This window comes from Peromyscus californicus, unplaced genomic scaffold, assembly GCF_007827085.1.
Source record: "Peromyscus californicus insignis strain IS unplaced genomic scaffold, ASM782708v3 Scaffold_6__1_contigs__length_162567912, whole genome shotgun sequence".
Taxonomy (NCBI): Eukaryota; Metazoa; Chordata; class Mammalia; order Rodentia; family Cricetidae; genus Peromyscus; species Peromyscus californicus.
In genome coordinates, this window is record NW_026294584.1 from 155,109,718 (window position 1) to 155,133,790 (window position 24,073).

At 46.5% G+C, this 24,073-nt stretch overlaps 2 protein-coding genes across 4 annotated transcripts in view; both read right to left on the bottom strand.

Annotated features, from left to right (window-relative positions):
- Nucleotides 1–19,436, bottom strand: part of St8sia1 (ST8 alpha-N-acetyl-neuraminide alpha-2,8-sialyltransferase 1) — a 150,327-nt gene extending 130,891 nt beyond the window's left edge. Inside the window, exon 1 of one of the 2 annotated variants that reach the window (XM_052719100.1) lies at nucleotides 18,169–19,436. In XM_052719100.1, the coding sequence (XP_052575060.1) occupies nucleotides 18,169–18,345 (177 nt within the window). In that variant the 5' untranslated portion in view covers nucleotides 18,346–19,436. The remainder of the gene's footprint in view (nucleotides 1–18,168) is intronic. The other variant, XM_052719099.1, reaches the window with a different exon arrangement.
- A 2,774-nt stretch (nucleotides 19,437–22,210) lies between these two features.
- C2cd5 (C2 calcium dependent domain containing 5) overlaps nucleotides 22,211–24,073 on the bottom strand; it is a 146,144-nt gene continuing 144,281 nt past the window's right edge. Inside the window, exon 33 of one of the 2 annotated variants that reach the window (XR_008214172.1) lies at nucleotides 22,211–23,446. The gene's annotated coding sequence lies outside the window, so the exon portion shown is untranslated. The remainder of the gene's footprint in view (nucleotides 23,447–24,073) is intronic. The other variant, XR_008214173.1, reaches the window with a different exon arrangement.

The following is a 24,073-nucleotide window of genomic DNA, read 5'->3' on the forward strand; positions in this document are numbered from 1 at the left end:
TGAAAGGGACTGACCAGGAAAATATGTACTTTGAAAATTTTAGTGAGAGAGCTAGATGTATGTAACAATTAACACCTTTCTTGTATACAAACAATGCCTCTTACACGCTACAGCACACGAAATATCTTAAAAATTATGTCAGTAAAAATAAGGAGATATGTGAGAAACAAGCCTGAATACTCCATTTAGGCATTTAAGCATTGAATGTTAATTAAATATATCTTATTCTCAGGTAGGCAGTTTCAATTTTGTAGTAAGAATGCATAAATTAATGCAATTCAAATGAGAAGTTTCAGTGAAATTGAAAAACCATCTCCATTGCACCTAAGAGAAAATTGTGGCAATCAAAGACAGTTCTGACAGAGAAACAGTAACTGGGTCCCTATCAGATATTAAAACGACCGGGTGTGGTGCGCACGCCTTTGACCCCCGCAGCCAGGAGGCAGAGGCAGGCAGATTTCTACGAGTCTGAGGCCAACTTGGTCTGCATAGTGAGTTCCAGGCCAGGCAGACCTATCCCAAACAAACAAAGAACCACATCAAAACCCCTAAAACGTCACTGCACGGTGACAGCTACTGGGCAAGTCTGACTTTTGAGTGAAAAGAGAAGCACCCGAGGAAGAAGAGTGGGAGTTCCAAGTCAGGCCCACATGCAGAGGGTTGCCGAGCATGGGTAGACTTGGCAGTGCGGAGAGGGGTAGAATTTTGGTTTGGGTTTGTTCTAGTGATGCCGCCAGACTGAATAGTGGGGTCAAGTCCACAACTCACGCTATTAAAAAAAGAACATACAGAGATCTCAAAAGTTAGATCATAAAAATATCAGATGAAAATATCTTGGGCTGTGGGCATCAGGACATAAAGGTTTAAAAACCGTAAGTGGGAGCTGGAGAGATGAGCCAGCAGTTAAAAGCATGGAATGCTCTTTCAGAGGACTCGAGCGCAGTTCTCAGAATCCATGTCAGGCAGGTCCCAATTGCCTGTACCTCCAGGTCCAGGTCATCTGATGCCCCTGGTTTCTGTGGGCATCTGCATTCATGTGCACATACCCACATGTGGATACAGTTTAAAAATAATAAAGGTAAACCATTTTTAAATAGTCATGAAATTTAGAGATGGATGACATCAATTTTCTGATGACTTCTAAAGTCTTTGTAGAAAACATTAACATAAACACAAGGATGATCAAAGCTCTGGGAAAACATCTTCCGTAGATACGCTCTGTAACACCAGTGCTGAGTGCGCAGTGGAGGGAGGGAAAGGACTCGGTCCAGATGACTGGCTACATGCTTTGATGTTTAGTAATCCAATTTAATAATCTAATAAACTTAATAGTCCAATAAAACAACAGTAACTACCTAGCAACTGCTGTTTGAGGTGTGTGACAGTTACCCCCAATTTTATCAGTGACTTAGCTCTGCGCATCAGGGGTATCTCAGTTAAGCCCTTGTAGCTCACATCGCTCATGAAGTTACAGTCAAGCTGTCAGCTAGAGCTTCAGTTCAGAACAAGGACGCCCTTCTTGGCTCCCATCCAGGGCTGCTGCTGCCCTCAGTTCCTTCCTGGCCATTGACTAGACCTCAGTCTCCTATGCACAGGCTTCTCCGCAGACTCCCTGGATGTCCCCACAGCAGGGCAATGATCCAACGGAGAGAAGGAGGCTGTCCAAATGAAGCCACGACTGCTCTTAATCCAGTCCCAGAGTGATACACCATCGTTTCTGCAGTATTCTGTTCTATTTTAGGAGTGAGTCACTAAATGCAGCCCACACTCAAAATGAGAGAGGACAACACAGGGCATGGGTACCAGAGAGGGGACGCTGGGAAACTGGGAGGCATCCTGGAGGCTGCACATCAGTATATAGGATAAATAGTAGACGCATGATAGAAGATAGATGATAGATACATAGATGATAAATATATGATAGTTGATAAATTATAAACAATAGATGATTGATAGATATACAGATGATTACTAGAGTATAGATAGATGACAAATGATATGTAGATGATAGATAACTAGATAAATTATAGGAAATAGATAAATGGATGCTAGATGGAATGGACAGATAATAGATAAATGTGGTGATATTTCATTTGTGATCTAACTTGCCTGATGATCAGAGTGCAGAGCTAAGCCACTAGTTAGCCATAGAGGCTAGGCAGTGGTGGCACACACCTTTAATCCCAGCACTCAGGAGGCAGAGGTTGTCTGATCTCTGTGAGTTCAAGGCCACCCTGGGCTACACAAGATTGATCCAGGCTAAAGGAGAAACAGAGACAGGCAGTGGTAGTACACACCTTTGATCCCAGCACTAGGGAGGTGGAGACAGGAAGTGATAGGGTGGGTGGAGAAAGGAAAATAAGGCGGGAGAAAAAAGGAGCTTAGTCCCTTTCGGGCTGAGGATTCAGTCAAGGTAAGAACTCTAGTGGCTGCTGCTCTGCTTCTCTGATCTTCCAGCTTTCCCCCTGATGTTTGATTCTGGGGTTTTATTAATAAGACCAATTAGGATTCATGCTACAGATAAATAGTGATAGATAATAGATGCTAGATACAGATAGAAAATTGATTGATAGATGATAGATAACTAGGTAAATAATAGATAACAGATAAATAGATGCTAGATAATGAATAGATAATAGATTAGAGGATAGATACAGGTGATAATAAAGTAGATTGACTGACAGACAGACATAGATGTTGATGATACAGGCATATAAACTCATCTGTAGGAAGGGGATTATACATCCCTGTTTGTTTACAATAGCCCGTACTCATGCCAGCAGTCCTGGCAAAACTGTAGATTTCACCTCGAGTGTCCAAGCTTGGATAATGAGCTAGAGAGAACAACCCAGAAGGACACATGGAAATCGAATGCTCCTGACTTGTAGGGATAAGATCCAGCCAGCTTCTACACCGCCTAGCACCCTTCCATAAGCTTTAGTGTAAGAATACAAAATTTTATTTTACACATGTGCATGACATCTCTCAGCTATCTTTCTGAGTAACATTACAGCCCCAAAAAAGGTCCCTGAGGATTTCCCCAGCCGAGCAAACTGAGAGAAACAACACGTTCACAGAGCATAGAACCTCCCTGTGCTCAGCTGTCTCTCTCCTGCTTCTCACAGGAGTACAGGCTCCAGCCCTGCGGCCACAGCATGGTTAACGACATGTTCCCACGGCACAAGTCTCAGAGATGCCAAAGGCAGGAGAGGAGGAGGCCAGGGCAGAGAGTAAGTTAGGACAATAAAAGAATTCTTCACTAAGTTTCAACCAGAGACATCAGACAGATGCAGAAGAAAGGAGCCAGCCGCTTCCTGCCTTAGTGAAAGCCCATGGCTTTGGTTTTATGTGCAGAACCCTTGACAAGGGTAACATCAAAACTGCACCATTAGAGGAAGTGAAAAGCGATGGGCAGTGTTAATTGTCCTCTGAGATTTACCCTCCCGGGGAAATGTGCGGCAGCTGGTGTGTGGCTCACACCTGGAATCCCAGTACTTGGAAATGCTGGGCTTGAAAGGGTAGCCACAGAGTTCTGAGCCAACCTGGACTACATGGTGAGCAATAGGCTAGCCTAGGCTACAAAGTGAGACCCTATCTCAAAAGAAAAATAATAAGACTGCAATGGAAGGATTAATTACCAGAGTTCAACTGAAACCCTCAGTGTGAGGACTAAACACTAGTCTCCTGTGAAAAGGAAGTTCTGGGCCCTCATGGAAGGCCATTACCAACTGTATGACCTTAGCTAAGTTCCTTAAGGTTCATGGGCTTCAGTCTCTCCACCAATAGAAGAGCCATCCTGTGGGGCCACCAGGATGACATCATCCTACAATATGGTGATATTTTGTTGTACTCTAATAAAATTTGCCTGAAGATCAGAGAACAGAGCCAGCCACTAGATCAAACATAGAGGTCAGGCAGTGGTGGCACACACCTTTAATCCTAGCACTCAAAAGGCAGAGGCAGAAATCCAGATGGATCTCTGTGAGTTCAAGGCCACCCTGGACTACATGAGATTAATCCAGTCTAAAAGAAACAGAGCCAGGCAGTGGTGGCACACACCCTTAATCCCAGTACTTGGGAGTCACACGCCTTTAATCCCAGCACTAGAAAGGTTGAGACAGGAAATGGTATAGCTGGGCAGAGAAAGGAGTATAAGGCGGGAGGAGACAGGAATTAGGCCTTTTCAGCTGAGGACTCAGGCATTCAGTCTGAGGATTCGTGGAGACAGGCTGAGGAGTTGGTGAGATGAGAAGTGGCTGTGGCTTGTTCCTTTGTCTCTCTGATCTTTCAGCATTGACCCCAATGTCTGGCTCTGGGTTTTTATTAAAAGACCATTTAGGATTTGTGCAATACTACAGGGCCACCAGGATGATGTCATCCTACAGTGTAGTTAGAGTTTTCCTGCCTGGCCCACAGTCAGGACAAATCTCTCTCACCCGCCAATCCCACAGCCACTCAGACCCAACCAAGAAAACACAGAGACTTATATTGCTTACAAACTGTATGGCCATGCCAGGCTTCTTGCTAACTGTTCTTATATTTTAAATTAATCCATTTCTATAAATCTATACCTTGCCACGTGGCTCGTGGCTTACCGGCGTCTTCACATGCTGCTTGTCATCGTGGTGGCAGCTGGCAGTGTCTCCCTCCGCCTTCCTGTTATCTCAGTTCTCCTCTCTGTTAGTCCCGCCTATACTTCCTGCCTGGCCACTGGCCAATCAGTGTTTTATTTATTGACCAATCAGAGCACATATAGACCATCCCACAGCACTACAGGGCCACCAGGATAATGTCATCCTACAGGGCCACCAGGATAATGTCATCCTACAGGGCCACCAGGATGATGTCAGCCTACAGGGCCACCAGGATGATGTCATCCTACAGGGCCACCAGGATGATGTCATCCTACAGGGCCACCAGGATGATGTCATCCTACAGGGCCACCAGGATGATGTCATCCTACAGGGCCACCAGGATGATGTCATCCTACAAGGCCACCAGGATGATGTCATCGTACAGGGATACCAGGCTGATATTAGCCTCCACCCAGAACCTTTCAGAGAGAGCAACACTGGGCATTCCTTGCATTCTGGTCACTGTCACCAGGAACCATCTTGAGCAAATAGTCATAGCCTGCTTCTCTGTAAAAGAGGGGCAACAAATATGTTCCTCACCCAGTTCTTGTGATTGTTAAAAGTAGCACTACATATAATGCTTAACACAGAACTGACATATAGTAACCACAAAATAAACAACTATACTACTAGAAATCATTGTCTGCAAAATGAAGCTTAAGATCCAGGGTTAGACCAGCTAACGCACTGCACAGACAGCATGTGCATGGCGCTTACACATAATTGGGACTTGGTAAATGTTAATTAAATCCAAACTTAATTTCCCATATTGCATCTCTATTTTAAAGGTTTTTGGACTGTGTACAAGTGATAAATCTTGGAACCTGACACACAAGGAGCAATCTTACAGCTTCATTACTGAAACTTGCATTTTGTCACGAGATCTTCAGTGGGGTTTCATGATAGAGACACAGGCATTACTCTCAGTTGGTCTGGAAACACAGTCTACTCCTGAGCTCCCTGGGCCAGGAGAAGAAGCAAGAAAGAGCTGGCAGTGGGAGATACTACTAGGAAAGAAAGCATGACACAGTCACAGAGAGGACAGAAAAGAGAGGACGGGACAAAAAGGGAGGAGGGGAGGGGAGGAGGGGAGGGGAAGAGGGGAGGGGAGGAGGGGGAGGGGAAGGAGCCAGAGGGAGAGACTGAGCAACATGTGGTTTGCTTAGAGTGTGCCTATGTGGTAGAGTGCTTGCCTCCCATGTGCAAGGCCCTGTATCAGAATCAGTGGGTGTGAAGATACAACTCAGCACACAACTGTATCAAAATATGACATTGCTTCCCCTCTTCTCTGGAAACTGAAGCTAAGCCCCCACAGAACCACCCTGGCTTTTCAAGTTCAGAACACCATCGGGTTCGGGGCCTAGGTCCTCTCAACAGGTTTATTAAGCAGGCGCAGGCAGAGAAGCAGGCCTCTCAGCACCCAGTGTGTTCACACAGGGGAGGACTGAGAAGGAAGTGGCGGTGATGGAGTGTCCTGTTCCTAAGTTATGGCTACTACTTCTCCAGAGGCAGAGGGAAAACATGGTTCTTCTTCCATGATTGCAGAAGGAGAATTATGGGAGGCTCCAAACCAGTCCTAGTGAATATCAAGGGCATTTACAGCAAGGAGCAACAAGCATTCCTTCCCCAGATCGAAACACTGTTTCTGGGCTGTGAAGAAAGCCAAAGGAGAAATTAAAGAAATGCTACAGCCCACTGCTGTGGGATGGTCTGTATGGCAAATGTGTTGCTGATTGGTCAATAAATAAAACACTGATTGGCCATTGGCTAGGCAGGAAGTGTAGGCGGGACAAGGAGGAGAATAAAGCTGGAAGTGGAAAGCTGAGTCAGAGAGACACTGCCAGCCACCACCATGACAAGCAGCATGTGAAGATGCCGGTAAGCCACGAGCCATGTGGCAAGGTATAGATTAATGGAAATGGATTAATTTAAGCTGTAAGAACAGTTAGCAAAAAGCCTGCCACGGCCATACAGTTTTGTAACCAATATAAGTGTCTGTGTGTACTTGGTCGGGTCTGAGCGGCTGTGGGACTGGCAGGTGAGAGAGATTTGTCCTGACTGTGGGCCAGGCAGGAAAACTCTAGCTACACAGTGACAAGCCAAGACGACACTCCTCCCAGCCTGGAAAGGAAGGGGCAGCCCCTTGTGGGTAGTGTGTTCAAGAGTTCTAAGAAGGCAGGTTGTGAACAGGTAAAGGAGGGACTCACCCACGGCCAGTGTTCAAATCAACAGGGACCAAGGAAGCCAGAGATCCATCAAAACAGCTAAGTAGGGTAGTGGCGGGGTGAGGAGGGGCACTGGAGATGGGGCAGGAAAGCTCCTTAAAGGGGAAGGTAAACAACTCAAAATAGCACAGGAAGTTCCTAAAACTGACCAGATCCACTCACCACCAGATTAAGCAATAAAAACTGGGGTACTTTCCAACAGAGAGAAGCAGAACTGCAAAGGAGGTTCTGAGACCAGACCAGCCCTCTGGAAGCAGCAAAAACCATCTGTGTTGTCTAAAAGACATTTAGACCAGAATCGCTTGGGAAGGACACTCTCCAACCTGTTGGCTATGCCGTGTACTCCAGGTTTGCCCATTTTTGTGAACTGCCACCCATGCTGGGGGATGATGATGATTCAGCTGTCTTTGAGTCATTTCTGCTTCTGTAAGTAACCCCAATAAATCTCATTATTCACCAAGTTGGGCTTTGGTGGTATCTGTCCTTCAGTCTGTTGTGGGCTCCCTGTCTGGAGTGGGTAACCATGTGTTGTGTCTCCCCAGGAAAAGTTTTGTCACACAACACAGTGGAGCTGTTATTTAAAAAAATGTAAGCCAGCCAGACTTGGTGGTAAATACCTAGAATCCCAAAACTTGGGAGGTGGAGGGAGAAGGATTGGGAATTGGCTAGTTGGTAGTTGATAGGGCTACAAGTAATGAGATGGGAGTTCCAGGCCAGCCTGGACTACAGGAAACCCTATCTCAAAAATAGAGTGGAAAAATTATGTTTTTGTTTTGACTCCAAACTGAGCTTCTCATTCCAGCTCCAAGGGTCTTACTGCCCAGCTCTCCCTTCCTTACCCCAGGTGGCAGGGCCAGTACAGCAATGGCTTAGGCTATGAGTCTTCTCACCCAAGCCAGCCTGCACCCCAGGCTGTATTCTATGGGTGGCTGAGCTTAGCTTCCCCTATGGAATGATATCTGCTCCTGGCTTTTTGTTGTTGTTGTTGATTTGTTTTTGTTTTTGTTTTTGTTTTCTTTTTTTCAAGACAGGGTTTCTCTGTGTAGCTTTGCGCCTTTCCTGGAACTCACTTGGTAGCCCAGGCTGGCCTCAGACTCACAGAGATCTGCCTGGCTCTGCCTCCCGAGTGCTGGGATTAAAGGCGTGCGCCACCACCGCCCGGCTCTGCTCCTGTTTGAAGGTGCTTCTCCCTCTAACTTTTCACATGTTGTTCAGAAAGAGTCAGTAGATATTCTAAGACCTCCCACCTCCAGTCTTGGCCTAGAATCAAGTGAAGTAGAAGGAGCTGGGCCCTCTCTGTACTGTACCAAACACAGACATACACAGTGAAGTTCTGAAAGTGACATTGAATGTGTGCTTATTTTTTTCTCCCATTTAAAAAAAAAATAAAAAGAGTTCAAAGATGGAGACATAGCCCAATTAGTAGATGCTTGCCTAGCATGCACAGGACCCTGGGTTCCACTCCAAAGACCACATACTCTAAACATGGGCATGCAAGGCTGTAATTTGCACACTCGGGAGGTAGAGGCAGGAGGATCAGGAGTTCAAAATCATCCTTGGCAACATAGTGAGTTTATTTGAGAGTTATTTATTTGAGACCATCCTGAGCCACATAATACTCTGTCTCCAAAAAAGGAAGAAAGTCAGATGTGGTAGCCCATACTTGTAATCCCAGCACTCAGAAGACCGAAGCAGGGGATGAGTCCCGGGCTAGCCTGGGTTACGTAGTAAATCTGTCTCAAAAAGAAACAACACAGCTGTGGGACTGAAGGATGCTGCTGGCCTTCATTGACATGCTATGTGCTCATCTGCTCATATGGGTGAAGCCAAGCAAACAGTATCTGGAACAGGAAGACCCTGAGTAGATCTTGTTCAGCAAGTCATGAATGAAGCTGTGCTGAGTGAGTTGGAATCTGTTGGATCATCAGTGGAACCCTACCTCACAGGTACCAGACATTTCTATCCACCCAACAAATCCTTATTAGACATCATGGCATGCCCACATTTGGTGAGAGTGACGGATGAGGTAAGACAGAGAAATATAAACAGCTCTGAATACAGCCCCAAAATACCAGAGGGGACAGTTGGCCAGTCATTTTACATAGGACAAAAGAGGATACAGGACAGTGATAGAGGATGCTGATGGCCTCTCCCTGTATAGCATACAACCTCCAAATGCTGACCCAATTAAAGGTCATTATGGGTTTTTGTACCTTTATAACCCAACATCACCCTCTTTCAGAGTCACTCTCCACACTTCTAATTTTAGGGAAGTGACTCCCAAAACTACAGTCGCAATTTACAATGTCTCTATTTTATCTGAGCTGCTTTTCTCTTGCCTTGACATCTCAACTTCAGCTTGAAGTAAGGTGGCCTTTATTTTTATAGTACAGTCTAATGACTTAAGCCGTAGAAAAAACCATGATGGCAGGGGCTGGATAACGCACTGTTATTTTCCTGTTGATGGAGCCAGTGCTAACTACCCTCTGTACGGGAATGGAGAGGGTAATGGGGAGAGATAGCCATGTGTACCATGGCCCCCAAAAAAGGCCCTCCATGGGGAGGGGCCGGCACCAGGCAGGGATCCAGTGTGTGGAAACTTTCTAGTGGCTTTGACCTCTTGAAAATTCTCCTGAGGGGAATTTCATCACTCTAATAGTCATTGTGTGCCTGCGACTTATGCAGTTACCCTCTGCTCTTTTCAAAGATGGAAAAACCCGAAGTGCCCTTGGCCAAAGTCAATTACATTCTATGAGCAACTGTATGAGGCAGTTTGGGGCTGATGGTAGGAGCAAGGCTGCCAAGGTGTGAATTCTTAGCCAGCTGTGGTGGTTCAACCTACAACCCCAGTACCTGGGAGGCTGAGGCAAGAGCACTATGCTGAATCTGAAGGCTACAAGGTGAGACCCTGTTTCACACACAAGCAAACAAAAAGGATGCCAATGAGATGCTTTTACTAGGAAGCATCTGCAGTGGATGCTCAAGGTCAAGGTGTTTTACAAACGCCTAGTAACACACAGAGCGTCTGAAAGGACATGGCCGGGAAAGCTCACTAGATGTCCCTTATCTTAAAAACAGTGTTACCTTCAACACTTTGAAAGCAGAACCCCACCCTGCCCCGCCCCCTCTGAGACAGGGTTTCGGGCATCCCAGCCCAGCTCTGATGATCTTGAATTCCTGAGTCTTTTGCCTCCATCTTGCAAGTCCTGGGATGACAGCTGTGTATCAACAAATCCAGTTCATGCAGTGCTCGGGCTTCAACCTAGGCTTCATGAATGCTAGGCAAGCACTTACCCACTGAGCCACATCCTCGGCCACAAAGCACAGTTCTTTGAAGGCAATATATATAAAACCACGCACAAATACACAGAAAACATTTTAAAGGGCCAATGTACAACTTTTCCAGCAGCAGCGTGAACTGCCTTTTATAAAAGCTAGCTGTTCTAATATGGTAACTTCTTGAAAACAACAATAACAAAAAACTCACAATAAATGTAATTTTTTCAAAATAAAAATCATAAAGCTGTCTTATCACAATTTTGAAAATAACAGTTACATGACAAAATGGCAGTAAGTATGATCCTGAGTGGATAAAGGAATATATTAAGCTAAGTCTCCAAAATATACACTGAGGAACAATAGAGACGTGTGCAAACCAATTTGTTTACACTAAGCACCACTAACAGCAGTAAGACTTTTGTCTCCTTTTTACTGAATTTTAAATTGTTTTGCATTAAATGTGTATTATTTCAAAAAATCAGACAGATAGTAACACTATGAAATGCTTAAATGAACATGGGGAACGTGAAATCATGTAGGTATTTCTCATATCAATCAAGTCACTGAAATGAGTGCTTCTCAAGTCAGTCTGTTCTCCACACAGCCACATGGAAGGCTCCAGCAGGGGGCCTCAGCTGGTGTGAAGGGGAAGCGTGCACCTCTGGATACAGCTTCCACACACAACCCTGCTGCTTGGCTTGCTTCTATCTTGGTGACACAATAAAAAAAAATGGTTCCCCAGACAGAGAGACCAATCAATGCTTCAAAATTATCATAATTACCCAAAGCTGACAGACTGCATCCCTTGGGGCACTATTTCAGTTAATTTCTTTCTTTTTTTTTTAATTTAAAATGTTGTTGTTATTTGGAGAGAGGTTTAGATGGGGACCTTATTATGTAGCCCAGGCTGCCCTCAAACTCATAGAAATCCTCCAGAGTGCTGGTATTACAGGTGTGTACTGCTAGGCTCAGGATTCAGTTTTTCATTATTTAACCAATGTTGCTAGACTTTGGACTTTATAAAGTCTAGGACCCCATTGTAGTAAAATATTATTATAAGATGTGTTACATTTGTTTATGCTGTGGAACATTTGTTTGATGATGCCAAGATGTGTTGCATTCTTTTATGTTGCATTTGTTTAACTCTGTGAAGCTGTGTTACTGTGCCTGTCTAAAACACCTGATGGTCTAATAAAGAGCTGAACAGCCAATAGCGAGGCAGGAGAAAGGACAAGTGGGGCTGGCATGCAGAGGGAATAAATAGAAGGAGAAATCTGGGAGGAGAGGAAGAAGGAGCAAGAGAACAAGGAGAGGAGGACACTAGGGGCCAACCACCCAGCCACACAGCCAGCCACGGAGTAAGAGTGAAAGTACAGAAGTAAGAAAAGGAAAAAGTCCAGAGACAAAAGGTAGGTGAGATTATTTAAAATTAAGAAAAGCTGGCGAGAAACAAGTCAAGCTAAGACCGGGCATTGATAATTAAGAATGAGCCTCTGTGTGTGATTTATTTGGGAGCTGAGTGGCAGGCCCCCAAAAAAAGAGTAAAAGCAATAACACCCCATTTTGATTCCTTGCATCCCCCCTCCCCACATTAGCCCATAAGCAGCATTCTGACAGGAGATGTGGGTAATGAGCAAATGGCTGATAACTTATACTAGGTCTGCTGTCTTCCTCAGCAGGCCACGAGCCACAGTACAGCTTCCTCAGTACCCAGTATGGAAAGTAGAGTACATCATAGAGTCACATTCCATTGCCATGTATCCCTTCACTGAAGGGACAATTATAGGCATAAAATGTGCCCCAAGACATGGCTATTAATTAGCAATTATTCAGTCAGCACCCAATCCCCTCAAGGTTAGTGGACACCAATGGTCAAGACCCCAAAGGCCTAAATGAATTATTTGAAATTCCAGCACATGGGAGGGAAGTAGAAATGGAAGGATCAGGAATACAAGGCTAGCTTCCACTACACAATGAACTCAAGGCCAGCCTGGGCTACTGTAGGGAGGACAGGAAGTCAGCATCATTCCAAGATGACCCACAGACTTCAAACAGGCCACACCCTAAACTGACATACATATCACTTGGTTAGCCCAATTAATTTCCTAAAATAGCCCTCTCTCTTTTGTGAGAAATTGAACTCTCAGGACCGTTATACATTCTAGACAAATACTCCACTGCATGCCAATTCCTCTTTCCACTGGTTTAGTTTTGAGGCAGGGTCTTGATGTAGTTGAAAATTACTCCAGAGCCCAGGCAAGTCTTGAACTTCCTGACTCAGACTTCCCAGTAGCTTCAATCATGTGTCCATGGCATGAAGGAGACAGAGAAGGACTGGGGAAATGGTTCTTGCCATGCCAGGGTGAGGGCCTGAGTTTGAATCCCCAGATGCAAGGTATGGGGATAGAACCCTGCATCTTCAATCCCAGGACCCCTGTGGTGAGATGGGAGGTGGAGCCAGGTGAATCCCAAGAAGCTCGTGGGCCAGTATGTGGTACATGCAATGTCCCCAAACCAGAGACTCGGCCTCACAGTGAAAAGTGGGGCTATCCTGACACACCTGCAGCTGCACTCACACCAAAGATAAAGAACAGAGAAGAGGAGGAGGAGGAGGAGGAGGAGGAAGGAGAAAACAGTGAAGATGCTTTAAACACAGCCCAGAAGGGAAAAAGACTAAAGAAAGCCAGGCTGAGGCGTGTCCATGGCCTGAGTATCAATTACATGCTAGACCTAGTTGTGGGCATTTCCAACGCATTGCCTAAACTGATCTCAGAGCAATCCTATGAGAAACATTTTTATAGGCTGGCAGGCAATGAAGACTGTCTTGTTCAAGAGCAACCACAGCCCGAGTGCTATGGGGTTAATCGGAGCTAATGTCAGAAGCACTGTGTGCAGTCCCTGTCACACACTCCCCAGAGGTGACCCGGAAGTAGACTGGTAAAGTGCAAGATGATGTGATCCTGGGGAAGGAAAGCCCAGGCCAGAGGAAAGATGCACAACATTAACACAGCCTGGTGTGTTTCCAGGACAATAACAAGCCCAATGTTAATCTACAAATCAGACTGGGTGAAGGGTGACAATGGAGAGACACAGGAAATCAAGGTCTGATTAGAAAAGACACAGGCGATGCTGCCATTGCCACCATCACCAGAGAATGAGCTAGAGGCTTAAATTACACAGCTCCACACTGGAAATCCAACTCTACCTTTTGGATCCTGGATCTCTCTGACTCCCATAGTTTCATCTGTAAATCAAAGTGTTGTTTTAAAAATCTACTTTATAGAGTTGCTTTGAGGACAAGTGCTAAGAATGAGGCCAGGTACATTTTATATCCAATAAATCTTAATGGTGGATTTTTTTTTCTATGGTGATTATTGCTAAGCCCCTCCATATCTTAAGCCATAACATTACTGTAACATTTTATTTTGGTTTGGATTTTGTTTGTTTGCTTGCTTTTGAGACAGAGTCTCCCTATATGGCCTTAAACTCACGATTCTCACCTGTCACAATCTGCTAAGTGTTGAGACTACAAGGATGTACTGACACATAGCTTCTAGCTTAGTCTCTTAACTTCAAAACTTATGATGCCAACTTGTTCCCAAGAAACTTTTTCAAAGTTGATTCCATAATCCCTTAACACGACAGACATTCCGTGTGCATGCCGGGCACTGACAGCTACACCCTCCTCACCAGGACAGTGTGGCAATGTCTGAAGTTTTGAGCCTCCATAGCTAGAGAGGCACAGAGAGGAGGGTTCCTGTTGCTCAATGGCCACCCAGCCTAGCCTGCTTGGTGAGTGCCAGGTTCAGGGACAGACCCTGCCTCAAAACAACAAACAAACAAGCAAACAAAAAGAGGTAGATAGTGTTTCAAGAAAGACACCTGAGGTTGACTTCTGGCATCTACATGCATGTACACACATGTGCACATGCACCCACACACATTCGCTCTGCATTCGTGTTCATACACACAGACATTTTGATAGACTAGTACAACTTCTGTCCCCTAAATTCTCTAATAACACTGTCAGTCCCTATCTCACAAGGAACAGCCGTAAAGGCACTTGGAGATTGGAACCTGGCTTCTGCAGACCTCCGAGTCAGCCTGTCACCTGAGTCTTCATTGGTAGCTTGAGGGCATTACACACAGCAATCACATACTTCCATCTCTGCTAAAAACAGCCTTCCACCCACCACCCCATTTTACTCTCCTTCACGGCTTATAACAAACCCCATCTCCTCTCTGAAACCAATTTCTCCTCTCACTTGAAGTTCAAGTAGCAAGTTCTGTGAACTTCCCAGTGCCTGGCTGATGTTTCCGTTGCCATGCCTCAGAATCACACAGAGATGTGGCTAGGGTTCTGTGTACGCTTTCATGTCACTACAGCCCTTGTAGAATCTTCACTTATTTCACAAGTCAGGGAAGGAAGCTGTGAGAGTTGTTTGCCTCACCAATGAGCCACACATAGGAAGAGTCACAGCCACATTTGGACCATTCCCAGTGCTTTCCCTCAGGCATGCTCCCTCTCTCAGGTGCCTCAACATCCAGTTGGTTACATCCACATCCATCTAGGTTTGTTCCTCCCGAAGGAGTCCAGAAAATCCTTCTGTTTTAGGAATCAAGAAGCATTCACCTTTCTCCGTTTTAACAAGTTTCTCAAGGGAGTTAAAGTTGACAGATCAGGGAGGGTGCTGGAAAGATGGCTAAGCAGTAAAGAGCGCTTGATGCTCTTGTGCGGGACCCAAGTTCCGTTCCCAGCACCCAACTCACAACCTTCTACAACTCCAGTTCCAGAAGATCCAATACCTTCTTCTGTCCTCTGTGGACATGCAAGTGGTGCACATGCATGCAAGCAAAAGAGTTATACTCCTAAGTCAAAACTACGTAAATCCTCTTGGAAGACAACACATATAAGGCCCTCACGGAGCTGGCACTGGTTGGTTAGTTTGGCTACAGTGCCCGGTGCTAAGAAAAAAGCCTTACACAGAAGTCCTGGTGGGGGCTCATTTCTGAAGAGCAAATGGATTGGGTCAGGAGCTCACAGAGACATAAGCACTCCTCTAGCTCAGCACTCCCCACCATGTGAGCAGTCTGTCCACAGGAGCAGGAGGAGCATGGGCTTCCAGAACGAGGCTGGCTACTCCACCAGCCCCTGCTTAGTTCACACCCGCCACAGCTCTGGACTGCTAGGCTGCTGTCTTCCAGACTTTGCCCATCAGAGAAGTTGACCCACAGGTTCCAGAGCAGGAAAAGTGAATCAAAAGAACCAGTGGGGATCCAGTGAGCGAAACAGCGTCTGAGATGCAGGGTTGGAAACACAGGGAGGTGCTCTTTCATTGCCACCACCTGAATGGTGCTTCCAATCTGTTTACTTATTTCCTTTGTCATATATCCCTAGTGAGAGATCAGCTCTTCTACCCTATGCATTTGGGTCCTATGGGCCTGACCCATAGAAGGTACACAGAAGTCATGCACTAGGTATTGGCTGGGTGACTGCAAATACATGCCTATATGTACATCTCTATATGTGTACATACATGTATGATATTTTCCAGGTTCATCAACAAGTTTGTGTCTATCTCCTCACATAAATATGCGTTGTCGATATGTGCACACGTCTTTGTATCTGTGAAGATGTTTAAGACTAGACTAACAAAGGTAGGTGTTGCCAAAGTGAGGCTCTGCAATGCCACTGAGACCTCTGGCTCACCTGTCTATCACAAACACATACTCCCACCCACAAAGGAATCAGGCAGATGTTTAAAAAGTGAGGAATTTTATAAATGTTCGAGGCAAAAACGTGTTTTAGCTTAACAAAAATAAAATTTCTCAAGTCTTTCCAAACTTTCTGTCTGTTTATTAATTTAATCAATGTGAGCAAGGAGGGAAGCATGGACAAATATGTCTATAAATGTGACAGGCGACATGGTGGGAACTCCTCCAGGCAGGCCAAAAGTGCCCCCTAAAGTGGTAACATATGCAGGAGGTTAGGGTGTATGATAACCACAGATGGACCATGTTCTGGATATACAAGGTACCAGACACTGGGTAATCCTCTTTTCAATTTAAACCATAGCACAACCCTGGGAAGGAGATAGTATTGTCTGCATTTTATAAATAAGAAAGCCAAGATTCCGAGAGTTAAGTAATTTGCTGAAGAGACTGTGCTCTGGGGCTGGCTACAACATAGGCATTGTGCAAATTCTGGACTCTGACTTGAAGTTTAAGTTGTTTTCAATGAAGTAAGTGCTTCTTGAACACTTGTACAGACACTGACTTTGAGGGATGTGTGCGTAGGCACATTTGACAGTATATAGGCATAACTAAGTCATTCTCTGAACACAGAAAGCAAGTCAAAGGATGAAGACCACCCCAAGTTAAAGACAGTAATGAGCAAGCGCATCTCAGAAACCATTCGCCTGTGTTTATCACACTATGAAAGCTTTTGCACTTGGCCAAGTCCTCTCAAAGAAATTCTCTATTTTCTGACAAGGCAGGTGTGTGTGTGTGCGTGTGTGTGTGTGTGTGTGTGTGTGTGTGTGTGTGTATGTGCATGTGTGTGTGTGTGTGTGTGTGTTTTCTAACAAGGCATTATATATATATATATATATATATATATATATATATATATATATAAAATATTCTTTCAAGCCAATGGACATTTCTTAATTCATTTCTGTCCTTTTCTCGAACAGAAAAGTGCCTTCAGTCTGTAAGGAGCCACTGAGTGGTATGTATCCCACCTGCCTTAGAGCCCAAAGTAAATCATCTTTGTGTACTTTGAAGGGGAGTGGAATTATTTTAAAAACGACTGAGACAGAGTGAAGAAGGGGAAGAAAAAGATAGCTCTTCCCTCTAAATCTGAAAGGAAATGTCAGCTGCCTTCATCGAGATTCTGGAAGAACCATTCAACCTCTGCCTTCCCAGAAGTTGGCCTAAGGAGGGAAATTATTTATTTTTAAAGATTTTACTTTAGCTCATAACATCAGTGGGAAAGGTTTCCATTGGCTCTTGCCTGTCTGTCAACTCCTCCCTCAGACCACTATCAGAAGGGGCCAGCAAGGCAACAGCTTGGCGCCAGGGGCTGAGGTGAGAAGGCACTGCCCTGCTGGTCATTCACTGGGTTCGGTTGGTCAGTCGGTTCCCCCACCAGTTCCCCCCAGATGCCGGTAAAGTGCAGGAACCCGTCTTCTGCTCCCCAAAGTAACACCTCCCCCAAGAGAAGGAACTACCAGCTCTGTGTGGTCCCTACTTCAAACCTGGCCTTGGGTTTTGTTTGTTTTCTGATTTCAAGCCTTTCCCTCACATGCATCTCTCAGAAACATTCCTGAGTCTAAACTAAGAAAAAAAGAAAAAAAAAAAGCCAGGAGCTTTGGAACACGAAAGCGGTAAAGATTCTAGCGCCTGCACTTGTCCTAGATAATGAATGACCTTGGGCTAGTAACTTGCTCTACCAAAGAAATTGGTCAGAAGAGAAAAATATGTCATCAAAAAGTTCTTGAAATTTCAACACAAAAATCACGCGGTCCCAGCGCTTAGCAGGTTCTGTGCTCCGGACTCGCTATGGGCATACTGCACAAAGCCACAGGGTGTGGGGGCACAAAGACGTGGATGGATTTCAGGGGTTTCTGACCCGAGGCTTGCCTATCATTCCTGCATGTTTGATCTGCATTACCATTTGCCCCCAGACGCCTCTGAACCTGCTTCTAGCTTACTTCTTAGCACCAAACATCTGCAGAGTCCAAGCAATAAATTCTCTGAAAGTAGCAGAGATTAAGTTGTCCTGGGTCTCCCTTCTCACCAGAGCTGGGCCAATTGCAATAGAAGGCGGACTTGGGGATAATAACACGTCTTTGCTTACGCAAAGGTGCCTGATACATCTCTTGGTGTAAGGGATGGGACAGAGACCCTGACTTCAGTCTCTAGGTTGGGCATGGCACAGAGGGAGCAGGACAGGGAAGCCTCACAGACTGTCCTCTGCACACTACCAGGAAGGGATGCTGGAGGGAGCAGCGGCCAGCAGTTGGTACCTGAAGAGCCTGGCAGCGGTCTGGTTCCTCCTCCAAGTCATGCGCTGTGCCAGCACCCCTTGAACGATCTCCTTCTCGTTGGGTAGCCGGTAGACAGGGAAGACGTAGAGCCAACAGAGGACCACTACACAGAGGGCACTGGCTCCCACGGGCAGCCGGGTACGCGGGAACTTCCATGCCAGCATGGCCATGGCCCCTCTGGACGTGTGTCGCCGGGCCCGCCCGCAGGGGCTCATCACAGCCTCGGCATCCAGGGTCGGTCGTGGGAGCCTCAGCACAATGCCAGGCGAAGTGGCAGGAGAGGGTGCCTCCACGGCCGGCCCCCCATGCACACACACCTTTGGCTTTCTTGCATGCACACGCACGGCTGGGGGACCCCCACCACGGCCCCAGAGGTCAGCTACAAGGATCTTCGCCAATGCAACTTTTCCCACGGATTTCTTGCTAGAGGAAGTGGCCTCCGGGCAAGTCACGAGCCATGGTCCCTTTCCCTGCAGAGGTAGGCGACGGAGGGGTTTGGGTGAGAGCAGCGGGGGGCCAGCTGCTGCCGCCCTTACTACAGCATCACAGCTGCCCTCCGCTGGGGTCGTGGAAGAGGTGCGGCTGGCTCCTGGACATCTGACCCTCTGTGTCCCTTCCAGATAAAGATGCTCCTGCGCCCTGCACCGCCCTTTCCCCCGCCTCCTGCGCCGCCGCGGTGCCCGGCACCCCCCAAGACGTGCTCTCTCCGCCGCGCCAAGTCCTTGGAAATTTCCACCGCGGCCCGGGACCGCTAGCCCGCCCCCGGCGCCTCTGCCATGCCCGCCGGGACCCTCGCTCCGCTCCCCTCCCAGGCAAGCTGAGAACTCGCTCTCATCAGTTCATTCAGCGGTGCGCCGCAGCCTTCCGCTGCGCCCTGGACTCCGCAGACACGCGCCCCGGGATTGGTGGAAATCAAGGTCTCCTCCACCCTCCCCCACCCGCGAAATTGCCTCCTTCGACCCGCTGGGGGCTGCAACACTAGCCCAGGGCGCAGGCCCCTCGCCGCTGCCCTTGTTCTCTGCAGAGAAAGGCAGACAATAAGAACAACGGCCCCTCTGGTGCATGCATGCACACGCACATTTATCTGTCCCTGAGTGTGCACCGACTGGGGGCCCGCACCCTGTGTACCCGGGCTGCTGTCACCCTCGCCTTTCTGCAACTGATTGGTTATAAACGAGCAGCGAGGAGGTTGGAGATGATTTATTCCTTCCTGAGCTTCCTTATCCAGATCAGCCCGTCCGCGAGCTATGATTCCAAGCACGCACGCGCCGCGCACACACACACACACACACACACACACACACACACACACACACACACACACACACACACACACTGATGCTGGTGGGCATGAGGGGAGGTGCATGCACACCGGGTCAGACACCTCGTCTCCACCCTGCAGAAAGCAGAGCTGTGTCCACATATATATGGTTGGTGTCCCAACCAGCAGACCTTGGGGGAGATAGCGCCTCCTCTGCCACTATAGCTAAAAAAAAAAAATTGTTTATTCTTAAAGGGCTGTGATGATAAGCTTATCACAACTGCGACCTTGGAAAAGTGCCACCCGCCTGGACCCGCCTAGTGGAGGGACTCGCTGTAAGCCATTTCTGCGTGCCCAGGCAGAAGACAGAAAAGCTCGGGTACCTCCTAGCGGCTGCCTATTCTATTTGGTTAAGCATCCTATACAAGGACAAAGAAGAAAGTCTGCATCCTCCAAAACCAGCCAGCTTAGTCATCACCCAGCCAAAATCTCAGACCACAGTTCCATTTGTTCAGCCATGAACGGCACTCCAGACGGTCCATACTGACTAGTGTGTGCCCTGCAGTGTTTTTCTAGCACCTTCCAGCACAGAGAAGTGAAACTAGAGATGTTGGGGCAGTTGCTTACCAAAGACGGATGGCTGTCATTCTACCAACATCACTATGCTTTTCTTAGGAGGACCACTCAATGCCCCCATGGGCCGGCAGCCCCCATAGTGGAACCTAACACCGATTAGTTAAAATAAAGATTACCCTTGCTGCTGGAGAGAGGCTTGCTGATCTTGTGGAGGACCTGTGTCAGTTCCCAATACTCAGTGCAGGCAGCTTACAGCTTTAAATCCAGTTCTGGGAGATTTTTCACACTCTGGGGCACCTGTATACATACACATACCTCCACATAGTTACAGACACATAATTTAAAAATAAAATAAATCTTAAAATAAAATGAAGATCCCTCCCACCCCAAACCTACTCCATTCTAGGAAGGAAGACAGGATGGGGACCTGTTTCCCACCTTTCAAGGGCTATAGACACATCATCTACCACTTTCCCCCCCTATAATTTAAACAAAGCCCAAATGATCCCAATTTCTCTTCCTCCAGCTCTCCACATAGCTGAAGAGTAAATGAAATAGCAACAAGCAAAGGGCCATCGAGGTGGCGTGAGGCCCCCAGACTGCATCGCATTCAGTACTGCATCGCATTCAGTGCTGCATTGCATGTGAGCCCACTGTGCCGCTGTCATCTCACTCCTTGCTCCCTCTCTTCCTACCCGTGGTCCGGTTTTCTCTGATTTTACCCCCTGGTTCTCAGCAGCATTAACAATGACTTCAATGGAGTTTCCTTTACTTCTCCGAGTCTTCAGTGTGTCATGTCTGGCAGCCTGTAGTGACCACGTGTTTTTGTTCCCTCCATACAAATCTACTGACTCATCTAAAGTCAAGTGGCCATTAGATTTTCCCTCAACGACGTGGTGGTCCCAGACCACCTAAAACACCAGCTTTTAAGCCAGCAAGATGGTTCAATGGGTGAAAGTATTTGCATCCAAGCCCAAAGACTGGAGTTCTGTCCCTAGAACCCATCACAGACGGAGAGAGTTGATGGCTGAAATGTGTCCTCTGACCTCCTCATTCATGCAAAGGCAGGCTCACACTCACATATTCAGACACACATACAAATAATAATGACAACAAAATGAAATAAAAATAAAGCAGAATTTGTAGTATGCATGCTCAATAAGTATTTGTGATTCCTGTTCCCATTTCCTTTGACCCGCTCTGGATACATCTAGAATTTTCTGATTCTGGTAAATGATTAGGCTCTCGGGTGAGTTTTTCTGTTGTAAGCATTTTCCACACAGAACTCTTCCTCGGCCACTGGGTAGTAAGGCAGTTTGGCCTGCATTTGAACTCCCCAAGCTGTGTTTACGTGATTAGGGGAGAGCAGGCATGATAGTTTTATTCTTCATGCTTGCCCAACTGCCAGTTCAAGCCTAGTCCCAGGCCAGTGCAAGAAACAACTGTTTCTTGGTTCTACAAAATGTCCGGCCTCAAAGTTACTTGGGTCATTGCTAACTCAGCACCATTTTAAGGCAAAAAAGTATAAACTCCTGCGTCTTAGTGTTTTAAGTTAAATATCTTACCTGACATCCGGGAACTTTATTTAAATGGCTTTCAGCAAGGGGTTTAGAATTCCGTTGTTGTCTACATCTGAGTGCATAAAGAGCACATGCAGGCTTGCTCAATGGCTAAGAGCCATTTTAAACTCTGTAAATGTCCCTGAGACTGAGCCCTAGCTCAGTGTCAGGCTAGCCTAGCCCTAATCCCACCTGTTACTCATTAGCTATATGTGCTCATCTATTCATCTGAGTCCTGAGCTGTGCCTCTCACCCCTAAAATAACACTTGTTTCATGAATCTGTATGTTGGTTACCAGGTGACAGAACACCCAACTCAAGCCACTTAGAAGAGGAAGGACTGATGCTAGCTTGTGGACAGAGGGGGTTTGGTCTCCAGGGGCTGGCTCTGTTGTTCCCAGGTAAGGTGGAACATCATGGTGGCGTCTCACAAAGACCTACTTCCTTTAAATACGTCCCACTTCCTGGCTTTCACTTCCTCCCAATAATGCTATTACGAATTCATGAAAAAAAAAAAATTAAGCCACTAATTAAGTTAGAGCCCTTGTGATCTAATAGCCTGGAAATGTCATCACAGACGCACAAAGCATGCTTCACCGATGCCCTAGGCATTCCTTGATGCAACGAACTTGACAATGAAGACGAACCATTTTATTACGAGCACATAAATGACAACCTGCAGCAAAGCAGGCCACCATTTTACCAGTGCCCCAGTCCTTGAGTCGTTTGCTCTGTTTTATTGTACGTGCAGGTTTATGTGCATGTGTTCACACGTGTGTGTAGAGAGCCAAGGGCAACCACCACTGTAACTCCTCAGGCGACACTCACTGTGTTTGGGGGGTACAGTGGCTGTCACAGGCCTAGAACTTGACAACAGGCTTGGAAGGCTGCCCAGGGACCCCAAGGGGTCTGCATGTCTCCACCCCCCCAGCTTTGCTACTACCATAGGGAGCCACCACACCCACCCTGGCTTGTTTGGTTTAACGTAATGACCTCCACTTTCATTCACATTGCCAAACATGACAGGGTTTCACTCCTTCAATGGCTGAGTAGGACTCCGTTGTTTTATGTACCACATTTTCTGCACCCATCAGTTGATGAACACTTGGGAGGTTTCCATTTCTCAACTGCTATGAGTAGCATTGCCGTTATCAAGAGAGTATAGGTTCCCTTTGATATTTAATCACTAAAGCTCAGGGAGGAGTCTGGTCCCGTGGGATTAAAGCACATATTTAATGGGGAAAGTAAAAGAAACATGACAGCCAGCGCATGGCCAGGCTGTGCCTAGTTAGGATCTGATGTGGGGAAATGGCCACCATACAGGCTAGCTCCAGCTGCTGATGGACGACGGAATGGGGGTGGGGGTGAAGGGGAGTGTTAGCCGGTGCTAGTTCATTCACTTGTTAAGCAGGTAGACGATGACAGGCCTGATATCCAACGGGAATCCATGGCTGTACACTAACTGAACGTGGTACAGTCTGGGGTGACAGGGTTTATTAGATACTAAGAACGAAGCTGCTGCAGGGTAAATACCAGATCAAAACCAAACCTTTCAGGTCTGACAACTTCAGGAGTCAGACCTCACTTGCCACCTCATTGGAGATAGCCTCTTGTCCACCACTGAGTACGAGCAGACTAGCAGACACTTGAACTTCTGGGATCCCCCTGTCTCCACCTCCCATAGTGCCATGGGAACCCTGGGATCACACGTGTGTGCCATCATCACCCCCATTTTGTGCACTGTGAGGATCCGAATTGAGGTCATTAGGCTTGCAGAGCAAGCATTTTATCCTTTAGGGCATCTCCCCAGCCCTTAGGTGAAGAATCTTTAGAAAAACAATCAGAGAAAAAGCCGTGGTGACCTGGGACAAGAGATGAGGAAGAGAGAAACACAGGGAAATTTTCGGTCAAAGCATGACTAAGTCCACAGAACTAATACAGCACCAGGACTATAATGAATAGAATTGTATTAGAGATTATTGCGAAATAAGTTGATTTTAACGGCTCATCACCAAAGAGGGCAGCTAAACATGATGGTATGTTGCTTTGCTTCATTATATGACCCATTTACCTTCTATGTGTATCCCATAACATCGTGTTATAAGTCTCAAATATAGATAATAAAATGTATTTAAAGATAATAAAAATTGTAATTAAAACCAGAAATACAGTAGGTGTGTGCTAATTCTCAACAGCTTGCTTCACAGCCATACTCTTTGTCCTGTGGGGCAAAATTAGTGAGTAGTTCCTATAAACTGGCTTGTTCATTGTGGCCCAAATCAATCTGTGAAGGCCCCATCATGGCAGTCATAAGGGAAACCCAACAGACCAAGAGAGTGGCTGCTGACACAGCCGTGGTTAGGTCAACTTCTTCTTTTCTGTCCCAATCTTAGAAGACATTCAGGAAAAGTGTCCTTTTGCATGGGAAGGATGGATAGACATTGGCATCACTTTCTCTATGAGGTTGTTGAATTCTACAGTATATTCCA